Source organism: Crotalus tigris, unplaced genomic scaffold (genome assembly GCF_016545835.1).
Source record: "Crotalus tigris isolate CLP2741 ecotype Arizona unplaced genomic scaffold, ASM1654583v1 scf7180000024461.5605484, whole genome shotgun sequence".
In the NCBI taxonomy this organism is placed as follows: Eukaryota; Metazoa; Chordata; class Lepidosauria; order Squamata; family Viperidae; genus Crotalus; species Crotalus tigris.
This window is the reverse complement of record NW_024100632.1, coordinates 2,204,897-2,222,670: the sequence shown is the minus strand read 5'-3', so window position 1 is coordinate 2,222,670 and position 17,774 is coordinate 2,204,897. Positions and strand designations below refer to the sequence as shown.

Here is a 17,774-nt window from a genome sequence, read left to right as displayed (position 1 = left end):
AAGCAGAGCAGATCGGATCGCGAGTCTTTGGGCAGCTCTTCCACCCTCGAGGGCGTTGCGAGGGCGGCTCCAAGCCGGGTCCAAGGGAGGAAAACCGGTCGGTCGGGGATGCCAAGCGGGTGGCAGGCACTTCCTCGGGCTCTTTGTTGCAGGGGGCTCCCAAATTCTTCACCCCTCCATCTTCAAAAAACAAACAACAAGAACAAAAACGGACCCAGGAAACTTTTGCAATCTTCAAAAAGTTAAAATAAAAAAAAAATAAAAATGGATCTGCAGGCCCATCAGCCTGACATCAATCCCTGGGGAAGTCCAGGAAAAGCTAATCAAGAGACGGGTCTGCAAAAACATAGAAATGATCAAAGCTATGACTAAAGCGGAAGGTAGGTTTGTTTATCCCAAGGGTGCTTTTTTTTCAAAGAGGCAACTGGACTGTCTTGTTTTTTTTTTCTTTGAAGATGTTTTGCTTCTCATCCGAGAAGCTTCTTCGGCTCTGACTGGATAGTGGGGGGGGGGGGAAATGGGAGGATTTATACTCCTTGTGGACCGCTGGTCATTTGCCTTCTTTCAGAGAGCCGTTGAGGCCTCTTGGAGGTTTGCCTGTGTCCATCAACTCTCTAAAAGAAGGCAAATATAAATCCTTCCATTCTCTCCACCATCCAGTCAGAGCCGAAGAAGCTTAATAGTAATAATAATAATAATAATAATAATAATAATAATAATAATAATAATAAAGTTGGAAGGGACCTTGGAGGTCATCTAGTCCAACCCCCTGCTCAGGCAGGAAACGCTACACCATTTCAGACAAACGGTTGTCCAATCTCTTCTTAAAAACTTCCAGTGTTGGAGCATTCACCGCTTCTGGAGGCAGATTGTTCCACTGATTAATTGTTCTCACTGTCAGGAAGTTTCTCCTTATTTCTAGGTTGCTTCTCTCCTTGATTAATTTCCATCCATCGGATGAGAGGTGAAATGTCTTCAAAGAAAAAACAAGAAAGTCTTCTTTGAAAAAAAAAACACCTTTGGGGCAACCATGAGCTGGACAACTGAGCATCTCCATAGGCATAGGCTTGTTTAAAAAAAAAAAACCAAAAAAAAAAAAAAACAGATCATACCAGACAAGCCTAATGGCACTTTTTCTTTGTTTTGACAAAGTGATTAAATTAGTGGATCAGTGAAAGGCGTAGTATATAACATTTGACGATATTAAAAGACATTGTCCTATCTTGGTAAGATAGGACAATGGAGGATTGACAGCAACACCACCAGATGGGTTCACAAAATGGCTGACAAATCCCCAATCTTAATAGAATGTGCTTACTTGGGTGTGTGTGTGTGTGTGTGTGTGTGTGTGTGTGTGTGTGTGTGTGTGTTTGTTTATTGGAACATGCCACAAAAATAAAAAGCAGGGTATGGTCTAAAAGAAGAAAAAAAAATAAGAATTTGTGTGCTTCATTCACTAAAACCAAATGGTCTTTCGCCACCCAAAGTGTTGTCCAGCTTCAACTGAAAATAGATGCAGAAGTGGGGATGTCAGAATGATAGAGAGGGGGAAAAAAACCCAGAATTTTGAGCTGAGAATAGAACTTTATTTGATGGTTTGCCAACAAGGTTGGCTAATTAAGAGAAGAGTTCCACAGAGCATGTGCAAGCAGCTCAGATGAGGGAGAGAATCAAGGAAGTCAGGGTGAGGAAGGAAACCGCCAGAATTTTATCAATCGGGCCACTTTTCGCCTCCCTAATAAAATAGAAAGAGTTTGGATGTTCAAAAGAAAGAGAGAGAAAAGCTGCCTGTCAGTGTACAACTCCCTACAGGAAGAAATTGGTTATTTTGAGCTACTTTAATCTTTCTGTTGGGAGGTTTATAGGCTGCTCTGAGAGAGAGCAGAGGGAGAGCAGGAGAGGCAACAAATAAAAAATAAAAGAAAAAGAATTAAAAAGGGCGAAAAGAGCTTCCCCAGGCACGACTGAGGGAGGAATGAGGTGCCTGAGGGGAATATGATGGCGGATCAAAATGGCCTCCCTCTTCCCACCCAAATCCCCTCAGAGCCTTTTGAAAAGTTTTATTCTTGTTTTCTTTATTTTATTATTCCTACTAAATAGATATTCAAAGGAGATTTTCTCTACCTTTGTCTGCCCCTTAAATTATCGTTTAAAAGGGAGCCCTTTGTTCTTCATTTCTCTATTACTTAAATTATTACTATACAGTACATTTTTTATTTTGTTGGCTATTCCTTAAATTTTTCAGAAAAGCCTTTAAAATTAAAATTAGATTTAAAATTAAAATGTAAAAACAAACTAGGGCATAAAATGCATTGATTTAAAAAATAAAATGAAAAACTTTTTATTTAAAATTTATTCACAGGTGTGTTTTTAACCACGATATCCTTTTTTGTCTGTTATATGTAGTCATTTGTTTTGTCCTTAGCATGTTTTGAAACAAACGTTTAAACATTTCAAATATAATACAAACAAACAACCGCCAAATGGAAACAATATATTTTAAATGTTATGACAATTGTAAAATTTTGTTTATCAGAAGTTGTGAGCTGGACTGGATGCTTTCAAGAAGAGACGGACAGCCACTTCTCAGAGTCTCCTATTTGAGCAGGGGGTTGGACTAGATGACCTCCAAGGTTCCTTCCAACGCTGTTATTCTGTTTTATTTTCTATCTATAATGTCCTTTTTTACTTCCTTCTGTTACATTTTATCCAGCCATCTATTTTGCCCCTTAAATGTTTTATAATAAAAATTTTAAAGGTTAAAAAAAAGAGTTAAAGGCAAAAATGCAACAAAAGGAGCAATGCATAAAATGCAGTTTGAAAGGAGAAAAATTCAGAGATATTTCAGAGGCAAAATCTGGGTATGAAAGAACCTCATATCCAGGAAGATGCTGATGGCAATTTGTGCTCATCATAGATGATCAGATTAAAGGATAAGTACAAGGTACAAGCACATTGTTTGAATGTAAAAATTATATCAAAAATAGATCTGTCTCTTCTTCCTTTAGGTGGTGACCAAAAAGGCAACTCTCTAAATATGGCTACTGCCCAAATCATGCACATCGGCCAGAAGCATAAAACCTTGAAGGTATGAAACTCCAGATGAACAAAATGGTTAGGAAAGAAAATTGGGGATTTGTTTTTGAATTTGCTCTCTTAACAGAATGCAAATCATTTTTGTCTGATACAGGAAATAGCCCTCTTTCCAAGCCGAATTGCTTCTGAGCAAGAGTCCCTGGTTCTGGTGAAAAGGCTGCTTGCCGTTTCAATTTCCTGCATCAGTTACCTGCGAGGTCTCTTCCCAGAAAGCTCTTATGGAACCTGCTATTTAGAGGGTAACCATGTTTGTTGCCTTAACTCCATAACTGAGATTGCAACCTCCCTTTTGGCAACCTCCAGAGCTGTTTCCAGTGTGGTGGCCCGAACCCATCTCACACAAAATAGCCAAAGCGTTTTGAAGATCCAACGTGCTAAATTTATTAGCAGGCAAAAAGTAAAACAATGTGCAGGTACTCCTCAACTTGCAACCATTCATTTAGTGACCGTTCAAAATTACAATGCCACTGAAAAAAGTGACTTATCATCTTTCGTGACTGTTGCAATGCAATGATCAAAATTTGGATGCTTGGCAACTGACTTGTATTTATGATCATTGCAGTATCCCGGGGTCATGTGATCACTCTTTGTGATCTTCTGACAAGCAAAGTCAATGGGGAAGCCAGATTCACTTATTAGCTGTATTACTCACTTAACAACTACAGATATGAAGGCTGGTTTAGTATAATAAAATAAAAAGTCAAAAGGCAATAATTTAAAAAGGCAACAATTATCCATAGCCTATCAAGTGAGTATAATACCTGTAATTATATTGGCTTGTGTATGGAAAATCACCTTACATTTTGACATTATAAGGCTATCATTAAAACTATCATTTCAATACATTAAAAAGTAATTGCATAATTCATAGTTTCACAATGATCAGTCTTCGCAGCACCTGAAAATGAACCTGATAAAACATTGGTTAATTCTAGATCATTATGTACTTCTTTTTCCAGACATATGTTTAAAAATCCTCCGAGAAGATAAAAGTTGCCAGGGATCTCTCCAGGTAGTCAAATGGTAAGAGTGAAAAAAAAAAAAAAGGCCAGAATACAGTACTGAGCACCTGTCAGTATACTTTAAATATACAGCATTAGCCAATAATTATGCAAAGGCAGAGATATTGTCTTTACTATTAAATAATCTGGTTTAAATGTTGCATTTCAGTTTTTTTATTTTATTAGTGATCAGCTGTTAATTGCAACTAGCAGCTTAGAAATTTTTTGTATCAACAGATTTTGATGTTTACTCATGTATATTTCTTCTTTGATAGGATTCAGGGATGTTTCGATGCACTGGAAAAGAACTATGTAAGTTGTAATTAAACTCACATTGAAAGTGTCTTTGATGCAGTGTGATTTCGTCTCAAATTTTCAGAATAAAAAAGTCGTCTTGTTCTTTTGCTGTGAATGAAGTTCCACACAAAAGCAATTCCATGCAAAGCTATATGATGAAAACTTTCAAATACTTAACTTTGATATTTTGTCTTGGCTATAGAAGTGTCATTAACTGGCATATTATTAAGATTGCCTGATGCTCGAGACACGAAAGTATTATATGCCTTATATCCCTGTGTAGAACGTATAATTTTGTACTGGGTAGGGATTAAGTTGTATGCAAAGATCACAACTTGTTATAATTATGAAAGATTTTACCAGAGAGACTGAAATGTCAGTACATTTTAAGATGAATATGAATATGATCCATGGTCTTCCCAATTCATATCTAATCAAGAAAAGATAAAATTAAAAAGATTTTTTAATTTTGAAAAAAGGTTGAGGGATTGGATCCTCGGAAGAACAGTTGAAATATGCAAAATAGTGACTTAAGTTGGGAATTTTCTTCTGGTACAGAAAAACATCTTTAGACGGAGGGAAACACAATTGAAAAAGAAAAAAATAATCAACCCAAGCTTCTCTCTTTGTAATGAATCTAAATGGCCACAGAGTGTCAGTAATGTTTCTTGCAATGCATCCGAGTCCTTAAATTCTTGAAATTCTTGATGAGGAAATGACATCTATTGCAGAAGTAGGTCTATTCCATTGTGTGGAGGCAGGAGAAATATTTCCTACCCTCTTCCTTAGCATGGAAGGAAGCATTAACACATCTCAGGCCTTGCAGCCTGAGGTCTGATCAACCTTCCAGAAACTTCAAATAAAAATTAAAAGATATTAGGGTATTAGATTTAATCCCCAAAGTTGCTTTGAAGTACGAATATAATATTTGTCTACAACACCTTAAAACATTTGTGTCTGTCTGCCCTGTGAAAAAGCTAAATTTTAAATTGTGGTGGACAGCTATTGCATTCAGATTGGTGACTGTGATTGAAAAGCAATGACGGGCATATTGTAAATAAATTGCAGATTTTGAACAGCCTCTTTCTTTCAATTTTGCAGCTACATATGGCAGTTTTGGCAGTAAGTACCATGTACAAATTTTCTTTCTTCATTCTCTAATCAATGGAAATAGAAAAAAAGGAGAAGAAATAGAGATGTGCAAAAAACTCTTTCCTATGTCCTCAGACAGTATCCTTTTTATGATTCCCCTGAACATGCTCTGATCTCCCAGTTTTAAAGCTGGGTTGTTTTAAACCCTTCTCACTCTAGGAGGCAGAGCTAAAACATTCATAATGCTCCTTAGAGTAGGAAAGCATCGTTTTTCCCTTCTAGTTATTCTAGTTATAGTTATATGGTTATTTGTGACTTGTTCTCCAAAGCACCTGAGGGCAGGGCAAGAAGCAATAGGTGGAAACTCATTAAACTCATTTCCTGACGGAGAGAACAATCAGTGGAACAGTTTGTCTCCATCACCATTGTACCTGAGCCCATCTGCCTGGCTGCTGAGCGTTCTCTTTCTATCTTTCCTTCCATCTTTCCCAGCAATTTGCTTTGACAGTTAATAGTTCAGATTCTTGTAGACGGCTTAAACTTGCAATAAATCCTTACAGTCATTTGAAATTTCCAATTTCCGCACTTGACAAAGTTCAACACGAGTCAATCATTCAAAACTCATAGGGTATTATATTTCTGCTTGAATTTGACAATCTGGGATATTGTGCTAGATGTTTTCAGGAAAGTTATACATACATTGCTTTGACAAAGTTGCTTCACAAAGAGTTAATACCTCCCACTAGGGAAAAAAGCAAAAATGAAGTACTAATGCCAGGAAAGATTATTTCTCTTCCAACTCTTCTTTTTTCTATTGGAAAGATAAAACCTTCTTTCACTAGTGGAACAATTGGACAAAACCTCAAAGTAACACAAAATGGTTTGGTGAGACAAATTGCATCATATTACCATCTTAGCTAAACAGATCGTGTTATCTCCGTTCTGCAGAACCCCTCACTGAAATTAAATGTGGCCACACACTTCTGCTGTTAGAGATGTTTTAAAACAAATTTCTTATGTGTTGGAAGATTTGATGAATTGACCACAGTTATCTATGTAAGTGGTGAACAATTCTTTGGATAAGAGCTTGGCTTATGGAAAAATTTACATAATTTCTCCAAATATAGACACACACTTCTCATCATTTTATAAATTTGCTCAGTTTATATAACTAGTTATAGATGCAGGAAGAATGACAAAAAGAAACATTTCTGCAGTTATGATTATCAGTCGGTGATCAAACGAAGCTGTGGTTTGGCTTTATTTTATTATGATAGTTCACTGAAGAGCCATATTAATTTTGTCTGCTTTCTTGAAACAGATCTATACTAATCCCAAAGAGCCCGAGGTAAGAGGTACAAGCTGTAAACCACAAGCAATATAGACAGAATTTTTTCAATTCATATTTAAGTCAGCCAGGATTCATCTGATTAGTTGCCTTGATAATGATGTAAATCAAATATATAAATTCCCTTTTGTATCATCATTACATCTATTGAATCACACATTTTGCTTGCCTCATTCAATGTGGGCCACTTCACATGTTTTCCATCCTCCTTCAGACAATTTTTTTGTCCAAACCTCTGATTATCTTTGTGCATTAATGATACAGAAAGTTTCCAATGGATGGAAACTGATTAAGGAGAGAATCAACCTAGCACTAAGGAGAAATTTCCTGACAGTGAGAACAGTGAGAATCAGAAACTGTGGGTGTTTCATCACTGGAGGTTTTAAGAAGAGAAAATGGACAGTCATTAGTCCGGATTAGTAGGCTCTCCTGCTTGAGCAGGGGGTTGGATTAGAAGACCTCTAAGGTCCCTTCCAACTCTGTTCTGTTATTTTGATAATTATTACACTGTCTTTAAGAGAAAGTCTGATATTAAGTTTATGCTGTAGGAATGATATTAGATTATTTCCTATTCAATGTCTTTGCCTATCGATAGGCCTGTCTCTGTTCTTATTATGCTGTATTTTTTTTCTGTCATGTTTCTATATTTTATAATTGACTGAAAGAATTGTAAACTTTTCTGAATAATAATAGGATCACTGATTGAATATAAATTTGTATTTGAATATAAAATAAGTACTTCAGTTTTCTCTTTAAAAAAGCAAAACAAGATCAAGTTCTGTTTCCTGTTCAATCCTTAGCGCTTGACAGAATTCTATCAGTTTAAATTCAAATACTCAAAGAATGGACCTCAGATGGACTTTGCTAGGTAACTTTCTCGTTCTTTAATTTCTGGAAACAGCAGACACTTTGTATTAAATGTCTCATGAGTGGAAACTATTGTAAGGAGCACCTATTCTGACTTCTTTAATTTTTAATATTTTCCTTATGTAAGTACAGCCTCTAATGTATGTCTATTAACAAATCCATTATTTTTTTTTTCAAAACTATGGAAAGTGATTACTGTAGCAAACTGCTTCTTAAGGAGCAAACCTTGTTAAACACAGTTGCTTCCCAGTCATTGTGCATCTAATCAGTTTGAAATCACAATAATACTTCCAAGGCCACGTTGGAAATTGGCAGATTGATTAGGAAATCTCAGCATAGACCTAAAAGGAACATTTTTCCATCTGGTGGTACAATTCATGTGGAAATATATTCTAATTTTGAAGCACTTTTTAGTATTAATAGTAGTAATTTTGGGACTTGGGGAACAAAAAAAAAATAGACATGTGGTTTCACATAGAGACATAAGTTCAGTAGTCCAACAAAAGAGTATTTATAATCTTTTTGTGTGCTTGGAGATGAGTCCTGGTGCATCATAGTGTCAATTCACTGTTAATGACCCAGTTTATAATTCTAGACAATTGCCAAACACCAATGTGCCTTCATTGCCCTATTTATCTTATTGAATAAAAGGAGTCTACAGCTTTGTCCTCTCCTTCCAGTAAAATGAGTCAGTGGGTGCTCCATATTTGCCCTAATGTCATGGCTAGTGTTTAATTTTTACTATTTCGGCTTACACTGTAACTAAGAAGTGGTACTCTAATCCTGACAAAGTCTAGTTGTGGACACATCTGACTTACTCTGACTTAATTAATATATCATCCTATTTGTGGCAAATCCATCTGGATACTCTAGATGTCTCTAACAAGTCTTTTTCAGTAGGGCGTCCTTCTGGCATTGGATCAATGTAGCATTGGTTTAGGTATTTAACACTGGGCTCAAAGCGACTTTACTTAGCGACCAGAATACTTTTGGATGGCACATTTTGTTTGAATATGTGCCTTCTTGTCCCATTTTTAGAATGGTTAATCATTTAGTGTCCAGTGAAGTCATTTGTTTTGTTCTATTAATGCCTCTAAGTTATTGTGAGCAGCTTATTCTGGGGAATACTGTAAAGTTGGCACTCAGGCAGCATCACAGTACGATTCTATTTAATTTCACCATTAATTACGATCACCATTCTTTAATTGCACTCATAAGGAAATGAGGGGGACGGGAACCCAATCATACATCTTTCAAATTATTTCCCCCATTCTGTGAAACACATTGCCATGTGAGATGTGGGAGGCTTGCAAAAGAAGACCTTGAATTTATTTATTTATTTTTATTCTGCAGAGCATATGGTTGCTGCTGCTGCTGCTGCTGCTGCTACTAGAGCTGCCTCAGTTAGGCTAAAGGGATTGAATATTGTTTTTAATGGTTGCTATTATATTACCCTACTTGCAAATAGCTTTTGTGGAAGTGGGCCAGCCTATAAATAACTGATCAAATGTAAATCTGTATTTGAATACAGGTAGAGTCCTCAGCTTGCAATAGTTTGTTTAATATATTAGGAATGAAATTGCTATCTTAAGCAATTAAAGTTTAAGGCAGTCATTTAGCTCTTAACATTTCTTATTTATCCCAATATGCAAAAAGAGCCCAAATTCTTAGCCTCATCCATTCAAGGAAGCCTTTGGGATTTATAAAATCTATGCTGGCAGGCTGCATGTATATTCTTAGTTTAAGCTTTTTTAACATTTGTGTTGTTTTCCTGGTAGTTCTCAAGTCAGCTTTCACAATGGAACAACTAGCGATGAAATTAAAAAAGCCAGCATCCTATTGATCCGCAAATTATATATATTGATGCAGCATCTTGGACCACTCCCTAATGATATTACTTTGACCATGAAATTGTTCTATTACAAAGATGGTAGGTGGCAAGATTTCCGTTCTGGCTTCCACTTAGGACAAAACCCAACCCAGAGATGTTAGAAATTGCCTTGAAATGAATCTCAAGACTAGGAGCTGGCAACCCAACTAGAACTAAAGGTGGTAATCAGTAATAAAGCAGAGACCAGATCCTTGCTCTTTGTATGTGTGTGCGCTCGTGATTGCGTGGAGGTGATATTGAAAATCCTAGCTCAGGACTTCTGAACCTTGAAATGGGAAATAGTGCCCTCACCACTGGTTCTGCTAAAAAATAGCTCTATCATTTCCTCTCCCTGTTGCTTGCATTCAAGTTGCTCTCTCGAGGAACAAGAATTTACATTTTTCTCCTTCCCCTTCTTCTTCTTTTCCTTCTCTGTTGTATTTTCTAGACAAGATAATCTCTGCCCATAACTTTGTTATTTTTATTAATCTAAAAAATCATTATGGGAATGATAGATATTTAACCACTCAGCCTAGTTTCTTGTTCTAGGGGCAATACCTGTTGCTCCAGATTTCACACCCGCTTCCTTTGCAGTCACGCCCATTGATTACCAGCCTCATGGCTTCAAGGAAGGCGACAGCTCAGATGGTCTGCTTTTTGATGGTGATCCCGTGAACCTCAAAGTAGGATCTGTTTCCACTGGATTCCACATGTTGAAAGTAAGGGTGACAACAGACAGCAAAAGGATGGGGATGCTGGAGAACAATCTGGTGGAAGAGAATGGTCCCACTGAAATATCCCACCAAGGTTTAGATTGTGATGATGATGAAGAAGAAGAGGACAGCACTAAAGTACCAGAACAGGTTACATTGTCTTTTTCACAAAAGTTGGATAATAAAACACCTGCAAGCAAAGAACGTAGTTCAGAGAGCATCAAGAATTCCATACTTCAGTCCTGAGCTACAGCTATTCTCTCCAATTGTTATTTCAGGGGGTTTTCTTAGTGAGAAAAAATTGGAAGAGGTGATGCTGTTTACATCTTTTTGAGCTCCGGGGAAATAAGGTGGCTCATCAATCTAGTAAATAAATAATTAGTTAGCTATGAAAAAAAAGTTAATATTTGACTTTTGGTGAAGTGGAAAAGAGCTTCTGGTAACTTTTGTAAAAAGCATATTGTCCCCTAAGAAAAGGAAGAAATTTGTCCATTATTATTCCTCCTCACTTAGAGCAGGATATGACTCTTATTTTCATGTTCTGCCTCTGGGCCATAACAGCAAAATGAAGAAAGCACATCCTCCAATTTGATTAGAAGGCATAGGTGAAAATACCTGTTTTTGTGCAGGGAAAAAAAAAATGTGTCCCACTTTAGTTATTTTTACCCAGAAAAAAAGTCCCTCTGGAGTTGTCCTTGCAGTAGTTATTCCAGTCACATATCTGCACATGCACAAAAATTTCCCCCAGATAACAAATGCTGACACATATCAATAACATTGACTGAATCTCATTTGTGCGACATTGCCAATGAGCAAGGAAGGGGTTTTTTTTTGTCTATGATTTTCTGTAAATGAATAAAGGTGGAATCCTCTCTGAAAGGGAAACTTCTCCTGCAGGGAACTGTTAGTGAAAGTACATTTTAAGTTTCTAATGGAAAATACGTATCATTCTCATTTCTCACTCAGTGGCCAAGCTGATCTGGAGAAAGTGATGATGGTTAAACCATTAGAAAACTGATAGTAAAATCTACCTATTTTCTCCCCTGTGGTTATTCTAACAGCTTTTAATTTCCCTCGTTACTTTCACTTTTATAGCAAGACTTTCAATTGTGGTACATTCAATCGGTGGGTTAACCAAGTTCATACATCATAATGTATCAGGTAGTTAATTGAGCAATGCCTTTTATTGTCAGTTAGGCAAATAAGACCGTTGCATCTTCCTTCAACCGAAATGAAAGAAATAGAACATTACATTGTGAATTGTTTTGCAGAGGAAGTTTATGGCTGCTTACATGGATAAAAACAGGATGTTTGAAGAAAATGCAGCGTCCCAGCACATGCCCCCTTTGAATGCAGATGTAACAGGTATATCCATCTAAAACTTACATTATGTGTACATCCCAGAGGCATTGTCTGTCATTAATTGGACATTAATTGGACGTTGGATTTATATGACGTAGTTTGCTTTTGAGCTATTGATCACCCTCAACCTATGACCACAATTGAGCCCAAAATTTCCATTCCTAAGCAAGACAGTGAGTTTTTCCAACCTTTTTTTAACCACAGTTGTTAAGTGAATCACTGCAGCTGTTAAAATGGTTGTTAAGTGAATCTGGCTTCCCCTTTGACTTTGCTTGTCAGAATGTTGCAAAAGGTGATCACATGACCCCCCCCCTCCCCGGGATACTGCAACCATCATAAATGTGAGTCAGTTGCCAAGCATCTGAGTTTTGATCATTTATTTATTTCAGAAACAATCAGAAAGGATGGAGCTGAAGAGGCAGAGAGAGAACGCGTCACTAAGACGTCTCACAAAGTGAGCATCCCAGAGCTTTGTGTTGGACAAGAATCTAAGTCTAAGCTAAATCTAAGCTAAACATTTAAAAGTCGGACATAATCTGAGCCTTTTGTCCATTTCTGACTTCTGAAATCATGGCCTCGGTTTGCCTGGTAGAGCAGAAATGATGATCTGGTATTTTGTTTGAAGTAGTGGCTGAGTTAGGTTTCTGGGCTGTTTGTTCCCTTAAGCCCCATTTCTTGCTTAAAAATAGGCATTTTTCTTGAGTCATCAATCCAGATTTGCTGAGTCATTCATTGTACAACAGTCCTCATTAAAATACCATGACACCGTGCCTTCTCCAAAAATGCCAATTAATGACTTATATCCCAGTTTCGTGTACATTTGCAAGAGAACATTCCATCAGCAAAGAATGGATGTCAGCCCATTGTCTTTTCTACCTCTTGGTGCCCAAGCTGTACCTTTATAGCAACAACAATTTTTCAGTTTGCTGTTAGATTTTTTTTTTTCATGGGGAAACTGTTGTTCCCTGTTTTGCAGAGATATTGGATTGGTAGGCTTAAATGATCATGTGACTGATTTCATGGAAAAAAGGAAATCAGGCCACTAGACAAAAAGCAGGGTTTTTTTTGTCTGGAAAGGCTATTGCTTTATGAATGATTCATTAATTCTGCTACTTAGCAGAGGGACTTTCCCTACCCATTGTCTCACTAAGAAATAGGTAAGCGCAATTATTGAGCAGCACGTCGCTCATTGGAATCCATGCGATGGCAATTCAAAAAAAACCACAATTTGACACATCGTGGGTGAGATATTTGGATTTAGATTGTGCCAAATACCGCTAAATATAGGCAAAGGAAGCTAAAGAATGTATGGGGGTGTGATTCGGTCTCTTTCTTTGCAGTTTACTGTACAACTAAATTAAGATGACTTGGCTTCCTGAACTAACCCCCTTTCTGAATTTGCACAATGCACTAAACCACAAACTATTGGATATGTCTAATTTAATTAAAAGAAGGGCTAGAGGTGATATGATAGCAATATTCCAGTATCTAAGGGGGTATTACAAAGAAGAGGGAGTCAAGCTATTTGCAAAAGCACTTGAAGGCAGAACAAGAAACAATAGATGGAAACTAATCAAGGAGAGAAGCAACCTAGAACTAAGGAGAAATTTCCTGAGAGTGAGGACAATTACCCTGTGGAACGACTTGCCTCCAGAAGTTGTGGGTGTTCCAACACTGGAGGTTTTTAAGAAGAGCTTGGACAAGCATTTGTGTGAAATGATATAGGATTTCCTGCTTAAGAGGGGGTTGGACTAGAAGACCTGTTATTCAGTTATTCTCTCCTAAAGGTCTGTTTTTCCACATCATGCTTTGCCATAAAAATCACATGTGTACAAAATTGGCAGTAAAATTAGCAGCTTGTGCACACGCAGAACTAAATCTGTAACTGAGCTAGTTAAGTATGTGATGTGAGTCCAGTTTAGTATTCCAAGATTTTACTTTAAGAGCATGCAATTTCAAAACAGTAAAAGAGAAAGAATACATCATCAAGAAATCACAGAGCTGTAAGAACCTTAGGGGTTTCCAAGTTCCCTGCTCAGCACAGGGCCCACTATAGCATCTCTGAGAAACCTCCAGAATAGGAAAACCCACCATTTTATGTGACAGCTTATTTCACTTGCTGTTTCAGATATCTAGCCGAGCCTTGTGTTTTTAGCCTATTGGTTCTGATCTGCCTTCAACGACGATAGAGAACAAATATGTTCCTGATATGACAACCCTTTAGATATCTGAAGACTATTCTTGTATCTCCCCTCAGTTATCTCAGTCTGTTTTTCATGCATCATGATTTCCAGTCCCTTCACAAATTTAATAGAACTTCCAGAATTCATTCCATTTTCTAACTCACCTTTTTGAACTGCAGTACTCAGACTTGAATACTCAAAGCAGAGTGTGACAATCAGTACTTGTGCTTGGATAATCTTTACTCTGTCCCACCATTTTTCTGCTTTAGAGGAAGGGGCATTTCTGCTTGAAACATCCCAGTTAGCTTATGCTTGGAAACTTATAAGATGAAATGTAATTGTAGGTGATGGAGGAGGGATAATGGAGTGGAGAAACATTGGGCAAAGAAAACATTAAATGCTGGAATGCAATTGCGCTCATTATTATGTGTTATGTTGATTGTTCCTATCACGAAGGAACTGTGACTTAAATCAGTTTATTTTTCAACCTACTATTCTTTAAATAATTCTGTATTATTAGTTTAATATTGTTTTATCAAAGAGCATCTTAAAGCTTCAACTTGTACTTGTATTTTGGATACATTAGCTTGCCATTATGTGGGATTAACTCAGTAATATAGCCACAGACTGCAAGCATCCTGAGTAATCACTGTTGCAGAATTTACCATATTAGTTTTTGTTTAATTTCCTTTTCTCCCAGGTCCAAGAAAAACGTTCTTCTAAAGACTCAGTGAAAACCAGAATGGTAACCACATCCTTTGTTCCTACTTCTCTTCTTCTATTTTGTTAAATTTGCCCAGTTCTGAAATCATTAACATATTAGACATTGTCGTTGATAAGTACCTAGAAATATGGAGCAAAGACAGGAAATGATGCCATCAGGATATGATCTATTGATATATCAGGATGCCAGTTCATTTGACTAGGTATTATGAAATACAAAATTAAGACATGATTTCTAGTTTTGACAGCAAGTTGCACATAAACTCTGGTTGACCCTGCAAATTTAATTTTGTCTGCAGCTTAATGGCTCTCCTCAATCCATTTCTGCTATCCTTTGATTAATTTGAAATTGATTACAGTATAAGCTTTAATATGTTAACACCATTTGTGAGGTTTTTAACTGCAAGCTTGCAATTCTTGAAAAAAAGAAGCCTGTATTCGTTTGTTTGTTTGTTTGTTTGTTTAATTTATGTGCCACCCATCTCCCCTACAAAGTGACTCTGGTCAGCATAAAAATTGAGAAGAGATTAGATTTGAGCTTTGAGATGAGAACAGTGTGACGTTAAATAGGAGGATAATGAAGAAATTAGAGGAGACAAGATTGCAAGTCTTTATATGTACCTTAACAGCTTTTACAAATTGTCATTTGCCTACGCATAGAACATATGCCCGGCCTCTTAAATTTAGTAACTGTCCAAATGTCTTTTTATTTTTAAAACAACGATCATTACATTTCCCTGGCTTTTATTTTAGAGATGCCCCACCCATTAAAAGAAACTGAATTGTCTAGGATCCCAAACAAAGTATAATTTGCTATTGTTGGGAAATGTTGAGCCTCCCCTCAACGTTAGTTTTCCAGCTCTTGCCCGTCCACCCTTCAGCATGGTAGAAGTATGACAGGGAAAATATATAGTACCAGACTGGGTGGGGAGTCTTTTCCATCCTCCGTTAGGAAACTCTACCATCTCCTCATCCCTAATATTGGTCTTGGCAGTTCCCAAAGGCCAGAGGGTGGGTTGTGATCTCCTCTCTTGTCTCCATTCAAGGGAAGTGCACAAGGAACATCTGTCTGTGAGAAGGCAGATAGCAGATCTCCAGAAGATGGAAATGCCTTTCTTGCCATGTCACTTTTCAATGGACATGCTTATATGGAAAGAATTCCGCTGAATTTTTTCATTTCCCTTTTGTGTTTTGCCTTACTGTATTTGGTAAAAAAAAAAAATGTGAGCCTTTTAACACATTTAAGTTTTCCACATAAAGTTCTATTCCCCTGTCCTTGATATATCTAGTCTATCATGATAAGGGTAGATCTAGAAGATCAGTTAATTGGTGACGGCACATCACGGGCAAGGCCACTATTAATTTTATTTTTATTCTAAGAATGTTGTTTGCTATCTCTTTCATACTTCTTTCTTTTATTTGTATACGATAAACGTAAACTGCATTAGCATTATTCCCTTATCCTTGTACCGAGTCCAGCAATCCACTTTTGTGAATGAAGGGCAGTATTGAAAATTTCAAAATAAAACAGAATGAGTAAATATTAATATGAATTCTTGTATTAAATGTTTTCTTTGGTGGTTCTTGCAGGCATGGCAAATGGACTTTGCTTCCAGCCAAGAAAACACGGGCACGCCAAAGAAGAAGAAAAAGAAAGTCAGCACAACACTTGATTTGATTCTTGCCCCTCAAAAATTATGACAATTTCGGAAGCCGTAGCTGTGGCTATAATGCACCTGGACAGTAGTTTCTGATTTCTTACCTATTTTGGGTAAATTTCTATATTTAGGACAATTTTGAGCCCAGTTGGAATAGGGAAAAAGGGACTGCTATTAGCCCAGCTGCCTTGAAGATATATAAGCAAACTGATTCTGCTATTTACAAAAGTATTTCCCATCCTTGTCTTTGATAAAATTTCTGTCAGTGTAACAAGAATATATCAACCTGTTGGTTAACACTTTAGAAGTTTAGAAGTACAGCTAAACTGTAATACGGCGCCTTTGTGTCATTGTGCTTCCCTGGAAAACAAAATTTCAGAGATGATTGTTGTGGATTATTTTACATGGAGGAGAATGCATTGGAGATGCCTATGTGTTCTGTGTGTTCCCCCAGTTTTCTCTTTATTTTCAAATAAATGCAAAAGAACCATATGTATAGCTCTCATTTTTAACTGCAGAATGGGTTTCATTAATAATTGCATTTCTTGGTGGTGTTACCCAGTAGGGTACATGGAGCCATCAGCTATCAAAAATATCAGTGCTAATTTAAATAGCTATCAGTACTTCTAATTTGATTAAGCTAAGCAAGAACCCAGAAAAAAAAGTCATTTCCTCATTTTGCATGGCTAGACTTATCTTGAATCTCATCTTAGTCATTTCTAGAAAACATTTCATTTCCCTGTAATGGTGTTTTTTTTATTTCTAGGTACTCTTGCTTCTTTTCACCTTTTTTTGTTGGGGAGGGGGAGTTTCTCTTTCATGTACTTTCAGTATATTTGTAATGCATACTGCTCCATAGGGCCAAGCACACGATATTGTTGCAAAATGTCCAGAGACTTTTGGTGCAAAACTTTGTGATTTTTCCCTTCCTATTTGTAAATGATGGAACTGATCTTCTAGTGTGAGAGATAAAATCTAGCAGGAAATGTTTGTCAGTTCTGGTTAAAAAATGGTGATAGCTTTAAATGATAGCTTTAAGTTATTCACTAAAAACAGATGTAAATGGATTGATTGTATCTAGCAGCACTTATTTATGTGATTGATGGCTGTTTTGTTTATTATATTGATATCAACTCTGTATCCTAACGCAGGCCATGCCTAAAGTGCCTATGGTTTCTTCTTGCATCTTGTAAAGAGGGATATTGGGATTTCTCTCATACTACTGGATACCCATTTTGCAAAGTAAAGTGAATATAAACAAATTCTCTCATATTCTGTGTTTTGTTTTAGCAAATGCAGCTTTGGAAATAGAGAATCTTCTATTAAGATGCCATAAAAATTGCTGTGGCACATATGGCTTTAAGTCTACTACCATCATAATAGCAGCTTCATCTCTCATTCCCTATCGTTGGACTTGCTGAGGGCATCTCATCTTTATCTGCAAATCAAAATACATTTTTTCTAATTTCTCTAATATTTAGAGAAATTCTTTCCTTCCTTCCCTGATAGATATAAATATTGCCTCCCATCTCTCAGATTTTAGCATTAAAATACTTTTTTTAAA

The 17,774-nt window shown here is 36.8% G+C and overlaps 1 protein-coding gene across 12 annotated transcripts in view; it reads left to right on the top strand.

Annotated features, from left to right (window-relative positions):
* Positions 1-17,472, top strand: part of HORMAD2 (HORMA domain containing 2) — a 43,357-nt gene extending 25,885 nt beyond the window's left edge. For 5 of the 12 annotated variants that reach the window (XM_039332466.1, XM_039332464.1, XM_039332465.1 and 2 more), the window contains 13 exons: positions 3,009-3,088; positions 3,191-3,335; positions 4,056-4,119; positions 4,373-4,409; positions 5,496-5,516; positions 6,808-6,834; positions 7,635-7,702; positions 9,480-9,631; positions 10,166-10,434; positions 11,556-11,649; positions 12,036-12,100; positions 14,530-14,574; positions 16,143-17,472. In XM_039332466.1, coding sequence (XP_039188400.1) covers positions 3,038-3,088; positions 3,191-3,335; positions 4,056-4,119; positions 4,373-4,409; positions 5,496-5,516; positions 6,808-6,834; positions 7,635-7,702; positions 9,480-9,631; positions 10,166-10,434; positions 11,556-11,649; positions 12,036-12,100; positions 14,530-14,574; positions 16,143-16,253 — 1,149 coding nt within the window. In that variant the 5' untranslated portion in view covers positions 3,009-3,037 and the 3' untranslated portion in view covers positions 16,254-17,472. The other 7 variants (XM_039332472.1, XM_039332474.1, XM_039332461.1 and 4 more) reach the window with 7 other exon arrangements.
* The last annotated feature ends 302 nt before the right edge of the window (positions 17,473-17,774 follow it).